This window comes from Ambystoma mexicanum, chromosome 4p (assembly GCF_040938575.1).
Source record: "Ambystoma mexicanum isolate Mex_15411 chromosome 4p, UKY_AmexF1_1, whole genome shotgun sequence".
Classification (NCBI taxonomy): Eukaryota; Metazoa; Chordata; class Amphibia; order Caudata; family Ambystomatidae; genus Ambystoma; species Ambystoma mexicanum.
Window position 1 is genome coordinate 1,044,270,004 of NC_090927.1, and position 16,809 is coordinate 1,044,286,812.

The 16,809-nt window shown below is 41.8% G+C and overlaps 1 protein-coding gene across 1 annotated transcript in view; it reads left to right on the top strand.

The window, feature by feature from the left end:
- MAN1A1 (mannosidase alpha class 1A member 1) overlaps positions 1-16,809 on the top strand; it is a 538,906-nt gene that overhangs the window by 99,204 nt on the left and 422,893 nt on the right. The window contains exon 2 of the mRNA XM_069606607.1: positions 13,754-13,850. Coding sequence (XP_069462708.1) covers positions 13,754-13,850 — 97 coding nt within the window. The remainder of the gene's footprint in view (positions 1-13,753; positions 13,851-16,809) is intronic.

A 16,809-nucleotide genomic window follows, 5' to 3' on the forward strand; every position in this document is an offset into this window, starting at 1 on the left:
CATGTTATTTTCTCGCCGGGTGGGATAATGCTCACCTCTGAGTCTTTAATAGAATTAAGACTTTCTAGTAAATTATTATGGAAAATCTTTATTCTATGTCAAGACCGGAGGCTCCCATTATGCTTGTTTAAAGCTTACTTACCACAATAGATGCCGGCTGATCTACTGGCTTTAGGTAGAATTGTTTGAAAACTGATTCACTAGCCCAGTCTGCCATCCTCATGATATCTTCTAGGCAAACTCCTGCCTGAAATGCTTTAGAGGCCATGGCTCCTCTGAGTGGGCTCCGTAATGCTTGGTGTCTATCCCTGCTTGAGCTAGCGTCCACCGGACCCAACGTGCTAAGGTCGGTGCTGATACTGGTTTGTGCGGTTTACGCAGAGCGATCAGTAGCTGCCCGTTAGGGGAGGTTCTGAGTGGAGCCGTCTTTTCTTCGTAGACTTTCAAGCATTTAACCAAGCAGAGCTTCGGTTGATCTCTAAAGGCGGGCTAGGAAATCACCCTGGAATTGCACTTTGTTCTTCTATGAATATGGAATACGATGCCATCAGGAGAAAAGGTTCTGCCTGCTAGATCTAGAGCTCGGAAGTCTGGGACTCTCCTGCAGGAGACCAAGCAGAGTAGAGTAGTGAGTTTGCCAGATAGGGCTGTACGCAATAGTTCTTTGTTGTTAGGCCATGCCAGAAAAAGGTAAGCCTTACACCCTTGAGCAACCTGCAGACGAGGTGGTGTTCTCCCACTGGTACTCCTTAGATAGGGTCATGACCTGCGGAAATTGCTGAATGGTAGGCGTTCACAGACCTGTAGGCGAGCCCTTTTTCCGCTAGGGATGCTAGAAAATTCAAAATCTCTTCTATAGGTGCTGAAATTGGATGTAATCCTTTCTCACGACACCAGGAGCTCCAGATGCTCCAAGAGTTGGAGTATCTCTTCCGGGTAATAGGAGCCCAACTCTCTTCGATAAGGTTGATCGCTTTGTGAGACATGCCAGGGACTCTCCATCTTGACCTGAAATCCTCCAGGCTGCTATTGTCAGAGATCTGTTGAGGAGAGGATGACGTTGACCTGATGGATCTAATGGGAGATCCGGAAACTGGGGTAGTAGGATTCGGGAATCCATAGAAAGTCTCAGAAGAACTGGATACCAAGTCTGAGATGTCCAGACCGGCGCTATAAGGATCAGATTTGCAGGCTCCTAACGGGCCTTCGCCAGGGTCCTCGCTATCATAGTGAAAGGAGGAAAGGCATACAGTATTCCCTGGGACCATGACTGTAGGAATGCATCTGTTGCAGCTGCTGCTGGGTCCGGCCTCCAGCTGTAGAAAGCTGGTAGTTGGGAGTTGAGTCTGGAAGCAAAGAGGTCTATGGACATCGGACCCCAGATCTCCTGAAGGCGGAGGAAAATCTCTCTGTTGATTTGCCAATCGCTGTAATCTGTCGAGTGGCGCGAGTACCAGTCCGCTACTCCCATTGCAAAAGATGGACAACCATACTCGTGGTGGTGATCGTGACAAAAAGCTGCGAAGACTTATACAACTTGGACTCGGTTAAAAATGGTCTGAACTTATATATCGAATGGGGACTTTTCCTGCATGAATAGTACACTATTAAGGTGATTCTAATATGTTTATGTTAAGATATTACTGTTATATTACTGTTACATTGTTATGTTTATTATATATATTTGGTGCACCTGTTTTCTGCACATTACTCATGGCACACTCACTTTTGGTGCACAAATATCTTGCTGCAGCTCTTTTCTTTATTGTCGAATAAAAGAAAGAGAAGCATAATGCTCGCCTCCGAGTCTTTAATAGAATTAAGACTTTCTAGTAAGTTATTATGGAAAATCTTTATTCTGGTGCGTACCGGGCATTTTGTTTTGCCAATGTACACAAGCGCACATGGGCATATAATACAATAGACCACCCATTTGGTGGCACAATTAGTGAATGTCTCAAACTTTGAGGTCATTGGTTTTTTAGATTCTTCATAAATTGGCACATATTACATTTCCCGCATTTAAAATGTCCTATTACCATTGGCAACTGCCACAGTGTAGATTGGGCATTTTGGCTTGTTTTGGGCAACGGGTAAGTATGGACCAGTTTGTCTCCGATGTTGTTGAGGCGCTTAAATGCAAAGCGAGGAGGAGGGATGTTAAAATCTTCTGTATTAATCATTTTCCAGTTAGCCAAAATTGTTTTTCTTAAATCATTGCTAATTGGTGTAAAAGAGGACACACAAGTGATTTTGTCTAGCGTAGTTTTTTTTTTTTTTTTTTAGATAGACAATCTGCCCTTAGTATGTTAGCAGCCTTTTTGTATGCTCTTCTAATGATATATGGAGGGTATCCCTCACTTTTAGATTTTTCAGCATCTGGCTGTGATTTTTTAAATCGGCTTTATCAGAGCAGTTGCGCCTAATACGGAGAAACTGGCCAAAGGGTAAATTTTCCCTCAATGATTGGTAGCTGTGGAATTCTAGTAGCGTGTTTTTTTTTCTTTTTTCTTTTTCTTTTTTTAGTAGGTTTCTTGTAAAGGCTCGTGCCAACCTTATTGTCTGGCATGCGGTAGATCGATAGGTCTAGGAAGGGGATAGTGTTGCGTTAAAGGAAAATGTCCCAAGCGTTCAGGCATGTGGTTTTAAGCAAGCTGTGATCGATCGTAAAAACATTTCCTATGTACCTTACCTTCGTTTTCCTCACTTTTACACATGCAAAATCAACGAGTCTGGTGTGGCCATCTTGTGCTAATCTTATCCGTGGATCGATCACCCTAAGGTCAAGTGCCCCTGCGGCACTAAATCAAATCGCCCGCCCCTGAAGCTGACCTCATAATTCCTAGCGATCTTCTCCACCTATTTTCATGAAGTTGGTGGGCAGCGTAGCCAAACGTGCCCAGTCATCACCTACGTCTTGATGTCAGTTGACGCAGAACCCAGAATATCAACACGCACATCTTTTCACAGCACAACGCGTCCCAAATCGGAATAGAAAACACTATTTTTAAAGGAAACATCAATGCTCAGCAATTTATAATGTGCTTTTATTTCACCAAAAAACGCTCGGAGAACATATGAGGCACACAGTGTTCCTTTTCGGGAGAAGATGCGTATGCAACACACCTTTGCAAGGCTTCGGCATCAGCTTCTTGCTAGACTGTAAACTACAGGTTGCTCCTTGTTGCTGGTACCGCCAAAGGGCATATCAGTCCCGGGCGATCGTCCCACATCAGTGTAATGGAAATCCATCCGTTTAGGCGTATCTGTCACTGCTGGCTGAAGTAACCATCTGTCGGTATCTGGAAACTGTGGCATTTGCAGAACGGCACAATGTAGCTGGTAGAAAACATAATAATATATTTTAATCGTTCTTTATTCAAATGTATCCTTTTACCCTGTAATTCTGCACCGGGTGAAACTTAATAATGAACACAAATTGCAAACAATGGAAACACACGGAAAACATCTGAGAAAGTTTGAGTCTACGATGTGCTTGCGAGGTTAGCGCTGTGAAGTATGTATAGCTCCCAATGGGATGCGGAAGCTGACGGAAAAATTGAACAAGACATGGACGGCATTATTACTGAATATTTGCAAGGAACTAGGGGTTGGTGAACCTAAATTCCCTGGGGGAACCCAGGTAAGGACTCCATGCTCACTGTACAGAGAGGCACAGCTCCACCTCACTGATGAGGCTTAACAAGGCTGAAAAACGTGTATGAGGTTGCTGTACGTACTCTTATTCAGAAGGTAATTGCCATAGCATTTTGATGCTGGACTGCCCATGTGGGCGGGACAAAGACTGATATACAAATATCCATTTCCCATCTGTAAAAGGTGCATTGAGCAAAAGGCGATGGCTGCGGAAACTCTAAGTGTGAAAAAAAACACATCTTATCAAGCCATGTTCTTTCTAGAGAGGGGCGCCTGCTACCTTGTTTAAAAATGTAACAGAACTGGCAACATTAAATTTGGCCAAGCGAACCAAGTCCCCTTGGAAAATGTTCTGCACCCGGCACATCCAATAATACAACGTTCGTCGCACACCCCGATATGCCATGGCATAAAGTGGTTTAGATATCACTAGCCTGCATACTGGTTGTGTTAGCAGGTCGTCGATGAATAATCGTCACAATATGCTCCAACTAATGACCCATTAACAATGTAAGCAAACAATATTGATTGGTTTTTTAAATGTCGTGGTATAAATTTAATCTACGGAATAAATTGTTGTGTATATTTTTTTTTAGGCAAAAGGCATATTCGCACGTAGTTGAATTGTTCCATATGCATGCAGCCTAAATGATTTGAATCACAAAAAAATGATGAATAGTTCGGACTTACATTATATTTGGTAGTTCCATTGGCGTAATGATGAGTGTCCGCTCAGAACAATGGTTTGCATAGAATGAAAGTAAATGTTACAATGTCCAGTTTGAAAATAGTGAATGTCGTCATTTCTGCCGGTATTCAAAACCTTCTGTCCTTCAAGCCATGGTGATTCCTCCCTTTCATCCAAGGTCGAATAACAATTGAACCTTGTTTAGAGCGTGTATGCCTGGTAGCTTTCGTTTCTGTGAAGGAAAGCCACTAAAGCATATTGTACAAGACACGTTGGTGTGAACTCCCCACAAGCAACATCACACGAAGTGACCTTCACTCCATCGGAGCGATGAGCCCGGCCGACCAATGTGGCATTTGAAATATGCATGAAAAATAAACAAATTGATTGCTTGCATCCACCAATGCTGCACGATCATGAATACTTTTTTAACCATCAATAGTGCTAGTGATTTAGTTATTTTTCGACAACAGTTACACTGAAGGTAATTATATCATATGATGAAATGATTTTGCATTTATAACGCGCCTATGCACAAGTGCTTCAAGGAGCGACAAGGCAATGCAGGTTGAACAGAGGGAAGACGGAGACAGCAGTCTTACTAGTGTTGGGAAGTAGACGATCCTTGCCCCAACTCAATTTTTTATCACTCGCGAAACATAACAAATGCAATAACTAAGGGGGAGGCATAGCCAACCCCCACGACATTCCGTTACACCACACCCCATCGTAAATAACACATACACTATAGTTTCTATCCCAGCATTAGGACACAATTTTGAAATAGCCCGAATGACATATTTCTACTAGGCCCAAAAATCCATCTCTCTGTACAAAAGCAGCTCACATCCCCAGTGCCTTGCTCGGCCAGCCCACACCATAGCCACCTCTGCACGAGCCCTCTTCTCACAGAGGAATGTGCTCTGCAGAGAACGTGAGACACTGACAAGTGATGAGCCCAAGTGCCCATTCATCTACACTAAACTCCCTGTGCACTCACAGCCTCCACCCCACCATGTCAGATCCCATCAGCTCAGACCCTGCAGCTCCTTTCATGCTGATATCCATCTGACCCTCCCGTGCCCCCATCAGTCAAGGACCCACATCACAGCCCTAATCCTATGTAGTAATATATTCTCCAAAAAAGCAACACCCTTTAGGGTGTGCAACTGGGTATAGACTGTGGTATCAAATCTATTCCAAAGGGTAGAGGTTAGAATGCCAATATATTCACTCATGTCACCAAAGTACCCCTATTATTGGAAGATTGTATGCCTGCCATTATTTATGCATTATCAGTTTCTGTTTAGTTTAGTTAGATAGGTGCATTTCTCCCTTGCCCTGACCTTAGTTAGGGCAAGAGGGCCTCCCACCGCGTGCCACTAATAATGGGAGAAGAGGAAGGGAGAGCACAGATACCATATGTAGATTCCATAGCTCTGGCGAGGGAATGACAAAAAGGGTGTCGGTTTGCCTGGAGGAAGCACTGGTATAGATATGAGCGATGGGGAAGCCAGGATTGAAGAACTGGATGTCCTTTCTAAACTTGTTACCTGATTTAGTGAGGAGAGCAGAATATTCGACAGAGAAGCATTTAGAAACGATAGGAGAGGCAGAGAGCACCATACAGTAGGTATGTTGTGGAAAGACGAGGAAGGATGGAGGAGGGGGCAGAGGGAACACACAGGAAAGGCACAGGGAGGGGCTCATGAAAAGCAAAACCCAACCCAATATATCACCAATAGCAACCACAGACATGTCTTATTGATCGAGGACCAGTAATATAAATGAAGGGAAGGAAAAAGATATACATAAATGATTCCTACACCTGATTAAATCAGCATAATTAAATACTTTTCAATACTTTTTATAACATTGAAATTCAAGTTTAATAGCATTCGATTGTTGATGTACAATGTACAAACATTGGGAACATATCCCAAGTGTTAATTTGAGCATATTAAGAACACTGCTGCAAATCATTTATACCGGGAAGTCAACTGTTCAACAAGTTCAGCTTTAGGTGGACAGGGCTCGTTTGCAATTTTTTGTGTCAAAATCGAGATCAATTCCATGAGTATGCATGGCCAACACAGTCAAAGTGAGATCTTTCACAAAATCTAATTGCATTTCCTAGTATATTGGCTTGGCCACCCATTTTTTTGCTTTGTTTTGCAAAGGCCAAGGTGTAACAATGCAGCCCTAAATTCTCGTTGTGCGCTAATACAGCTAGTAATGTTCACTCCTGCATACCGTCTATGCTGAAATGCAACCTTTACGGCCTGTTCTTTCGGCACATATTGTGGAACACCTCCAAATCTCCACTGTGACAGAATTCTGTGAGTCCCTTTTAGGTCTCTCGAAAGAGTTTTGTCATACACAATCTTTTCAAGAGCTTTGTGTGGAGGTGAACATGGCACCAATCACTTCTTCTTCGATAAAGGTCCATGTGCACGTTCGGAAAATGTTGGCTTTCTGTCCATGAGTGAACATTTGAACAGTGGTGCATCAATGAGCACCATTTTTCAAGTAGAATTTCGACAAACCCATCATAAGTTTTGGAGCTACACCAAAGATGGTTGCTCAAAGACTCAGACCACTTTTTTTCATTACAGGCAGCTGTAATTTTTTTGACTGATTTGGCAACGTGCCATACATCAAATTGATGACAAATGTTTTTAAACTGCTCTTGCAGGGTCTTGGCTATTGAAACATGCCTGTCAGTGGCTTTGAGGTCTATTTGCATTCCGATTCGATTGAAGATGTTGGAGGGATTTGATGAAACCATGTTTCTCCAAGGCTACAGAAGATGTTCATTCAGACACCTGCACGATCTCCGAACTCGCCATTTTTTTTTACTTTCCATGTCTTGAAAGTGATATGTGCAATACTTTGCTGAAAATACGGTGCTGTAATACTGTCTGTCGCCAGCTAGCCAGAAACGTTTCGCAAAGAATGTGCTTTCGATTGATCTGTTCAATTATCCAGGCTTGACTAATATTGGGGAATAAAAATTCCTTGTGATATTTGTAGTACTGGGTTTAAGCAAGGAACTGAACTCCCACAAATTGACACAGATCTGGACATCTTATTGAAAGTAAGCCACTGAAAAGTAAAGGTGCTGAACAGAATAGATTTCCATTTGGCACTTTGCCCAGCATCAATTGAACAGACCATGTAAATGTATCATTCAGGTGAACACAGCTGGCTGGATTTTCAGGTTAGTGCCTTGTAATCCACGAGACACATTCACCAATGGCTCCCCGCATATTTCCCCCCTCAATGTACGGACACATTTCCGCATCAGTATAATCTCTACCAGGCAGCTGTCGAATACAATGTATTTTGGCTCCTTTATTAGCCAATTGTCCTGCATGGATGTGGTTTGTGACTCAACTGTGGTGGACAATTCGCCCAAACTAGGCAAACTGTAGTCGAGATCTTTGGCAAGTTCCTCGGTCAATTGCGTTGAAGCTTCAGTCTGTTAGTTCAGCTTGTTATTTGTACACGAATTGGAGAAACCGTCAACACATGTTTATTGGGTGGATCTTTTTTTTGCGGGTGCATATTGTGTCAAGTGGTCCCCGTGGAATTCCAATGCATCTTCATTATATTCAGTGTCATCTTGTCGAGTTCTCAGATTGTAGCAATTGTCCAAGAACACTTTGCTGTCATCGCCGGTCACGTTCCATTCAGTTTCAGGCCATTGGGCATAAGCATCACAAGTCTGCTGATTGACTGGACCACGCTGTGCCTCAAATAATAGTTGCTCCATGGTGAAATCTGTTAGACAACAAATAAAACCAAAGATGTCGCTTGCCAGTGTCTTTATACTTCTTTTCCTTCTGGGCCTCTCAGAGATGTGTTGTAAAAACATGTTCATTTTATAGCATGTATACAGCAGATGGCACTTTAAATCCAAAAACATGTTATGAAGAAAACACCAGCACAAAACACTTCTAGAAAACAAAATTGTTTGTTACTCTTGTTTTCTTGATTTTCAGTGAAACCGTGGTCTTCTCTTTCACAACTGCACCAGCAAGCTGAAAAAAAGGTTTTATATGGTTTAAATCAAGCACATTTCCTTTACACGCAAACACATTTAAATATCTACAAACAGAACCAACTTGATTGAATTAAAAAAAATGACTACATAAAAATGTATTACAAATGCTATTTGATGTCCAATAGTAGTTTGTTCACCTCTGATCCATGTGCCTCCACTTCTAATTCCACATCTTCTGTAGATTCCTTGAATAGAATATTCATTTAAAAAAAGTCCATTGTATTGGAAATTAAAATCTTTCATCACACAGAGTGCTTACACACATACTCTCGCAAACAGTGTACGTCATTTAGTCAAAATATAAATTTCAAATTTCACCTGATAGCCATCCTAGATGGCAAGTATACTTGATCAGAGATCACCGTGCAAAACGTACTTATTGTAATGTTGCCCTCAAACATTTTGCAATGTATTCTGCAGTCGGTGGATGTGCAACGTTCAAACTTAAATGATAACAGTTTGACACACTACATGTTTAAATGCATGTCACTGTTTAATAGTATCCTATGTAGCATTTACTTTCTTTCATTCAAGGGAAATGTAAGTATGCATACATGATACAATGGACTAGCTGCAAAGGACAATCTAATTGTAGTCGAAGTACCAGCATCCCCCTGTAACACAGTACTTGTATTAGTACGGATGAAAAGAGTGAAATGGAACTGAGACAATGGGATGCAGACAATGGTACATATAAATAGAAACCCATAAATGCCACCTAGCGTAAACAACCGACAGGATACATAAACGTTTTAATATTTGAAATTCCAAGCATAATACATCCTCGTAAATGAAAAGGGAAATAAAATTACCTGTTATGCGCTTGAAGTTGTTGATGAATCCGGGAAAATAAATGGATGGAGAATCTTGTTTCTACATTTTCAGTGCATTGTCATAAAGTGGTACAAGGGGAAAATTAGACCTGCATTAGATATATGGGGAGATCCAACTGTCGAATATAAACTTCTGCATGTCTGTAGGGCTCACCATTGGTATACAGGACATGTCAGTGGTTTCATCGCTTGCGAGGGTCTCTGCTTCCATCAGTATGCTCTCCTGAAGAAATGGACATGTAAAGCAACTAATAATGAAAATATTATGCTTCTTTTGAAGGGCACTATTGCATTGTTTTCTATAGTCATAATTACTTCATTTGAGGCTCCATAAACCAGCGACAGATGTATAGTAAAATGTGGTATAGTGAAATTGTAATACAATCTGGTAAATGTGATAACTTTAATGATGCGCATTTACACCGAAAGCACCAATCCGTTTAGGAAGTTACCTTTTCAGTACCTCACCGCCTACAGCTAATTCATTATCCAGGACTCACCTGAGGCAGCGTGTGCATCAATGGAGTTGGAATTGCATTTGGAAGCAACTTATGAGAAATTCTGGGTCGACGTTCTTTTGTGTACTTCGATTGGTCATACATATCGTCTTTAAAGTGCAGGCTGCAAATGCGGAATCAATTGACCCTCAAGTCCTTCAAGATATCCTGTGTTCTACAGTCAATTTCGTCCACTGCAAAACCAAAATATCGAAACCATCTTATTATTAAATCAATACTCCATCGGGAATGTATGCAGGACTGTACCCTGACTTTTGACATGGCTCCTAGAAGGGCAACCGAAAACCATACAAGCAAGCATTCTTGAAAAATATATAGGATCTGTAAAAAGAATGAATACTGGGTACATTCGGTCTAAATAGATAGAACATTTGAGATCAGAAATAGATGAATATAGAGCCGATAATAGGTGACCTGCATTTACCTTGACTAAAAAACTATTAGATTCCGCAACCAGAGGAGTGAGTAGCAGGAGAACAGGTAGCACAATAAAGAGTTGCCTTCCAGTGCTCAGAGATGTTCTGCAGCAAAATATCAAGGGGTTTATAAAGGATTAGAAAAATGGGTGCGAATGTGTGACGTGGTCTGTGAGAGGGGAGCCTGTAGACACAGGGTTTGGGGAGGCCATGTGAACAATGGCCCCTGTGCTGAAGATAACTTTGAAGTGTACATTGTGTTTGGCACCTTGGCTGTTCCCATCCACACAGTACTTTAGTGGGTTATAATGGAGGGGGGGATGGATTGTTACGGAGTAGGTGAGCGTAAAAGGGTACCAACCATTCTTTCATGTCCATCATAGCCTTGCCCAGCTGGCTGCACTATTATTTATTGTCTCTTGTTTATTTTATGTATTGTCTGATTTATTTTATTGTTACCCTTTTGTACTGCTCTGCCACCTCCCTGCCTGCACTTTTCACTCCCACTCCCTCCTGCACTTGCACGATCTCAATGTCACTGGGCCTAGCAACATCGTTGTCTCCGTCTTCCCTCTGTTTTCCCTCCCTTGCCTTGTCACGCCTTGAAACTCTTGTGTATAGATGTTTTATAAATGCCATATCATATCATAGACAAGTGAGCCTCACCTTGATTCACTAAAACTATTAATAAAATCTCATTTGCATTTTTTGTTGCTGATCTTCATGACACAAATATACTACAAATTGTTTACTTCGGGTTGCGGCACAGTGTGTGAAAATCCCCTGTACTGTCTGCTGTCACTGGGGAATTTGGTGCGAATGATTCCAACGACACAGGCAGGTATTTCTCATCGAACGCGGAATCCAAGCCTCCCATAAAGCCACCATCTAAATGAACTGTAGGCCACTAGCCTGTACCACCCGTGGAAGAGAAACCTACATACTGTATTTAAATGAACCTGATAAGTGTAAAAACCTTACTTGAAAATGTATCCTATGGCATAGTTGTCCGTACAAAAGTTACTTCATGGATCAGTGAACTTGGTCTTTGAAGTGTACACACATTACAAAAGTGAATACATGCAATCCATAACGTTTGGGGAACAGAGAAATATTGTTTCTTAATTGAATATGAAAGACATAAGATTAACACTCTTGATTTCCCAAAAGTGCGGGAAATGTATTGAATTGGCAGACTACATTCATTAGGCAGTGATGGATCAAAGTTACAACAATATAGGAGACAAACATGAAATGTTGGTGGCCTCAGTGGTCAAATTGACATCACATCTAGAGTACACTTACTAGTTACTTGGATTGCTAGGGCGAACTGTTGCGCGAAGTTCGTGCATTAGCACCATCATTATCCGCAACACGGACCTTGTGAGGCGGGCTGCCTTGAAGTCATGCAGCTCGGTAACGCATAGCGGTGGTGTCTTCTTCCGATATGTAGGCCAAGCATCCAGAGTTTTCTTTGCAGCAGCAGTTCTCCGCCTCGGTTGGCATGACTTCGCACTGACTGCAGGTACACAAGGTGGAAACGTCTTCCATGCGACTAGGCTCAGGATCCAGTGATTAGTCTTTCCAACTGTCGTCCGATGCCCCATCGTTTCTGCATCTTTCTCTATCAACTAATTCCGCCTCCGAATACTCTGGCTCGTACTGGTAGGGTGATTGAAAAAGCAGCTCTGATGTCTGATGAGTGGTCTGTTTATACTTATTGAGGAAAGCAGCGTTCTTCCCTTTCCATGCAGACATGTAATTAGCTGGCGCACAGAGAACGTTGACACGAGATGTGCATTTGCGTTGTGAAACGGGCCTACGCGTCTAGTGATGTCAGCTTCAGGGGTGGGTGATATGATTTAGTGCCACAGGGGCACTTAAATTTAGGGCGATCGATCCACGGATTAGATTAGCATAAAATGGCTCCGCCCGACTCGTTGATTTTGCATGTGCAAAAGTAAGGAAAACTAAGGTAAGGTACATAGGAATTTTTTTTACGATCGATCAGTTTGCTTAAAACCACATGCCCGAACCCTTTGGACAATGACATTTTTGAGCGCCCTATTCCTTTAAGCCATAGTTGGTGTACTCCTGTGTACTAATCCTGTAGGTTGATAACCAATTCTACTTGCTTGCTGCCAAATGCTTTCTCATCGGCGGATAGTAAGCCAGGGTCCCACAAATGTGTTTTTACTTCGAGGCTGGGTATGATTTTCAGTCTCGTAACCTGTGCGTGCGCAGAGCCCTTCAGAAGGCATTATGTGTAGCACAGAGGTTATCTTGCCTCAAGGTGAAGTTAGAGGAGCAAATGTGTTTGGTGCAAGTAAAAGAAAATGCAACATTTCACTTTTCACCCTCCAAGAAGTATAGTACTACATGTGCATGATACATTTTCATTTCTCCTGCCAATTCCTGTTTCGCGAATTGGAGGAAGCTCACAAAATGGAGGACTGTATAAGTAGGAAGAACTGCTACAAAAATTAAGATTGGTAAAGGATGGCTTTGATTGTGACTTCACAGAGGGAAGTGATTAATGATTGCACCATTTCATTACGATTCCTTGTCTATATGTTTTAACATGTACAGTTAGAAGCTGATGCTTTCTGGATTATTCAAAGAGGCCTTGCAAATTCTTAAAAATCCCACTAGACCTGCAGGGCAAGTTCCTTAAGTTTACATACTCGACCTAAGGGAAATGCACTTGCCCCAAGTGGACTGGTGACCAAATATTTACCATACCATTTTGTAAAATGGTGAATGTCGCCATAAGCACACTTCATATTTGGTTCAATGCTGTCAGGCATACACTGTGAAACTTGTATTTGCCATTTACTGAAAACAGTGCATTTGCAGTATGTTTCTAACATCCCCCTACTCAGTGGTAAGTATCGTGCAAATGGTATTCACCCTTCATAAAATCTACTCGCCAATGCTAGTGGGCTAGTAGATTTTGTGAGCACTGTAAGGAATGAAAATGCCCCAAAGCTTACCCACAGTACTTTTTCTCATATATCTGTGAATGTGGGTGATCTGGAGAAATTAACCTGCCGTGAGATTGGGCTCAAACCACAAGGACTCGGGCATAACCCTGAGTTTGATAATTTGTTAATTCCATTATAATACATATTTACAAAGGGTTTGATGCCGACATTGCTTTTTTAAATTGATTCTTAATCGTTGGTATTGCAAAGCGTAATTAACTGGTTCCATAAATTTGTACTTCAATTCAGCGAAATGACTTTATGCTTTCAGGTTCGTCATGTGTTTGAATAAGACATTTTGATGCAAAAGTGCTTCACCCTTCTGTTGCGGTTCCCCTCTCTCCTTAGTGTGCAGCTGAAATACATTTGACCCTTTGGGGAGGCCTGCATGTTAGCTTCACGCTAATAATTGAGTTTAATGTGTTCCAGTAAGGAGAATGGACTACAGTTATTCAGTTTAGTGACCTGTCCGATGATTTGTATTTAAACATATTTCTCTGTGCTTTCTTCAAGTGTGATTCTGTGTTGCTCTTTTATTTCATAATTTATTTTATCGTTTTGACACTGCTGTCTTGTTTTTTTTTTCTCCAGATGATGAAATATGCATGGGATAATTATAAACGTTATGCATGGGGATTAAATGAACTGAAACCTGTAATGAAACAAGGACATGCAAGTAATTTATTTGGTGAGTAGTATTTGCACGCTTCTTTGTTACTTCAAGGCAAAACAAAAATATTATCTGCTGGTTGGGCTTTTCAATCTATATTAAACCCAGATTAATTGAGTAAGAGGGTTGATACCCACACTTGTATTGTGACTCTCCCTTTAATGTACTAGGAGCTGGGGCGTGGGACTATTTTCCCAAATACTAGTGCATATTTGATACGCAATATGAAAAATGTATTTTCCTAAGCAAATTGGCTAGTACACAGTGACAATGGATTCTAGTACTCTGAAGCACAGAATGTAACATTGTTTTAAATGTATCTAATTGCAGTACTCCATTTTATACAGCCATTTCAAGCCACAGCATTTCTTTCTCTCGACATTAACCATTGCTGAGTTATTAGTCATACTTGGCAAGTAAGCAGTGGTGTGCTGTGTGCATGTTGAACTAGTATTCTCATCAGTGGACGAGTTATGTTCTCATGCTTTGTTTGTAGTTGAAACATGTCATTTTTTACACTCTGGATCGGTTTTTTCTTTGGAATGAAATTGAAATTTGTTTTCACTTCCCTTTTCCAATTGGTGTGGAAACCTTTGTTTGCAGGCGGGTTGGGTGGGGCGTGGGGGCTTTGGCCAAGGACTATGACAGATGCTTTCGCACTGATGTTTTGGAATGCAGGTTACATTGTTCACGTGCATCCTTTCCAGCAACTTTCACCAAAAACCATTCATTTCTTCATTTACTGCCTGGCGGCGGGTTGTGATTAAGTGGTTGCTCTCTGTTTATTTTTGGGCCCAACGCTTAGCTGCCATGCCACTTTGTATGCAAACATTTTGTATCCAGCCAGCTTTAACTGGTTTGCACTAGGCAGTTTTCAGAGGCTAACCTCACCAATTCCCCCATCCTTCCCTCTGTACCTGTGTCAAGTACCTTCGTAATCCCAACCCAGGGATTTCTTGTACTTTGTGGGAGGTAATTCATCGAAGGTGCCACTGTTTGGACTGGTACAAAAGGCGACGGAGGACTTCATCCAGACAATTCTTGGTCTAAATTGCTGGTAGTGATGTAGCTCCTGTTTGTAGCCTGAAAGACCCCGTTTACCTTGAGATCAACAACTGCATGCAGCTACTTTGGACTAACCCGGTCATCTGGCTCCTGATATATGGGATGTTAACTCTGTGTATTTGTGAATGTGTATAAAGTGCATATTTGCGGCTCATTTAAAGAATAATGCAACATAAGACTTCGACTTTGTATCTCGCGTACAAGTTATATTTGTTGTGTAGTTCTATGTACTAGCTCCCGCTTCCTCTCTGAGGTACCTGCTGCACAGGAGCTGCAAGTCTCTGGCTCATCCAATCTTAATCTCGATTCCTGCATTGTCAGTAGGGGACCCATATCCAAAGGCGACGTGTGCCTTGGTGTGATCTGGGTGAAGACTGCACATCCATGTTGGAAAGGTCACAGGTGCAATCAAACCAGTGGTCTCATTCAAATCCTTATTCCGTTTCAATGACTGGAAGAAAACAAAACAAAATAAAAGTATTAAAATCTCCACAGTGCTTTGAACCAAAGTCTGAGGGAGGCAGTCCTTGTTGCTAAATAAATCCCAGGTACTGGCTTCTACATCTTGTACTTGGGACATTGACTGTTATTCTGATTCATAGGAATTTGATTCAAGTTAATTCTTTGCTGTCTCGCCGTAGGAGATTGCCACCCCAGTCCGGTGAATGAAATGCTATTGAAGGCCTGGCTTCCAGTTTCCATTTTCTCTAGAAGCTTTATAGGCGTGGGTTTGTGTGTAATATGCTCTGATAACATTACAGCAGAAACATTGCCTTTTTTGGGGACTCATGGGTGCCCGATTACCAAACGTGCTGGATTATAGGTCTTCTTTTGGCATAGAGTGAAAATGTCTTTTTATTTCTGACTATACAAAATGTTGCTTTAGAAAGTCCTCACTTAGACCGCTAACTGTCATGCCCCCTGCTGCACACGTAGGCGCGCAGGGGCTGATGGGCACGTCCAGGCCTGACAGAAGCCATGGATGTCACAGGTAAGTGTTTCGTATGTGTATGCTTCTGTTGGTGACGGGAGGGGGGGTGGTTAGTGAAGTGATTGGCGGGGAGCAAGATGGGTGGTGTTTGGTTTTTGAGCCCCAAGACCCCAAAATAAAAGCAGCAAGATGAGTGGGGAAAGAAGTCTGGTTGAAAAAATGTTTGATTGTCACACCAAAATCGTCCGCAAACTTTGTGACCCTCACTATTCGGGAATTTCAGATAAAACATTTTTTTCTGGATTGTTGACTGCTGGATATTTAGGCATATGAACTATTGTTGAATTTACTGGCACAACTTAGCCAGAATGCTATTTGATATTGAAATGTTCACTTTATTCCGGCACTTTCTCATTAAATGCTTCTATCCTTGGTAATGACATGTGCTGCTTAGTAACACTTTCCAGGTAACCAGGTTTTGCTTTAAAACGCCTAAATTCCATAGGTGAAACTGCTAAATCACCAAAGCATTTGCTCAGAGCCTCAAGCTTTAGTCCTCAGACCTGGCTAAAGTCCTCATTTCTTTGCTATGACCATTTGCTGTTGGATGTGTTTTTGGATCTATTGGTGCAAAGGATTTAGGACCACACGAATTCCTCCTGCAAAGCTTTCACCTATTGGCCCCACTCAAACAGCGGAGGTTCCCACAATGGAATCTCCCCCTAAAAAATGACTACATCTAACCATTGACGCACAGATTTTGATCAGGAATTACTACTTATTTCACTGTCTAAGCGTCCCAAAGGGCTCTAAAGGTTTTTTTTGCATAATTACGATCTGGAAACCTGGCGGGTGCAGATGCATTTGGAAAGCTTTCCCTCACAAAGCTCAAACTCTATTGAAGGAAAGTTCAGTTATTGAGCAATTCTCTTATTCTATGGGATAAACCAAAACCATGAAAGATACTGCAACAAGGGCCAG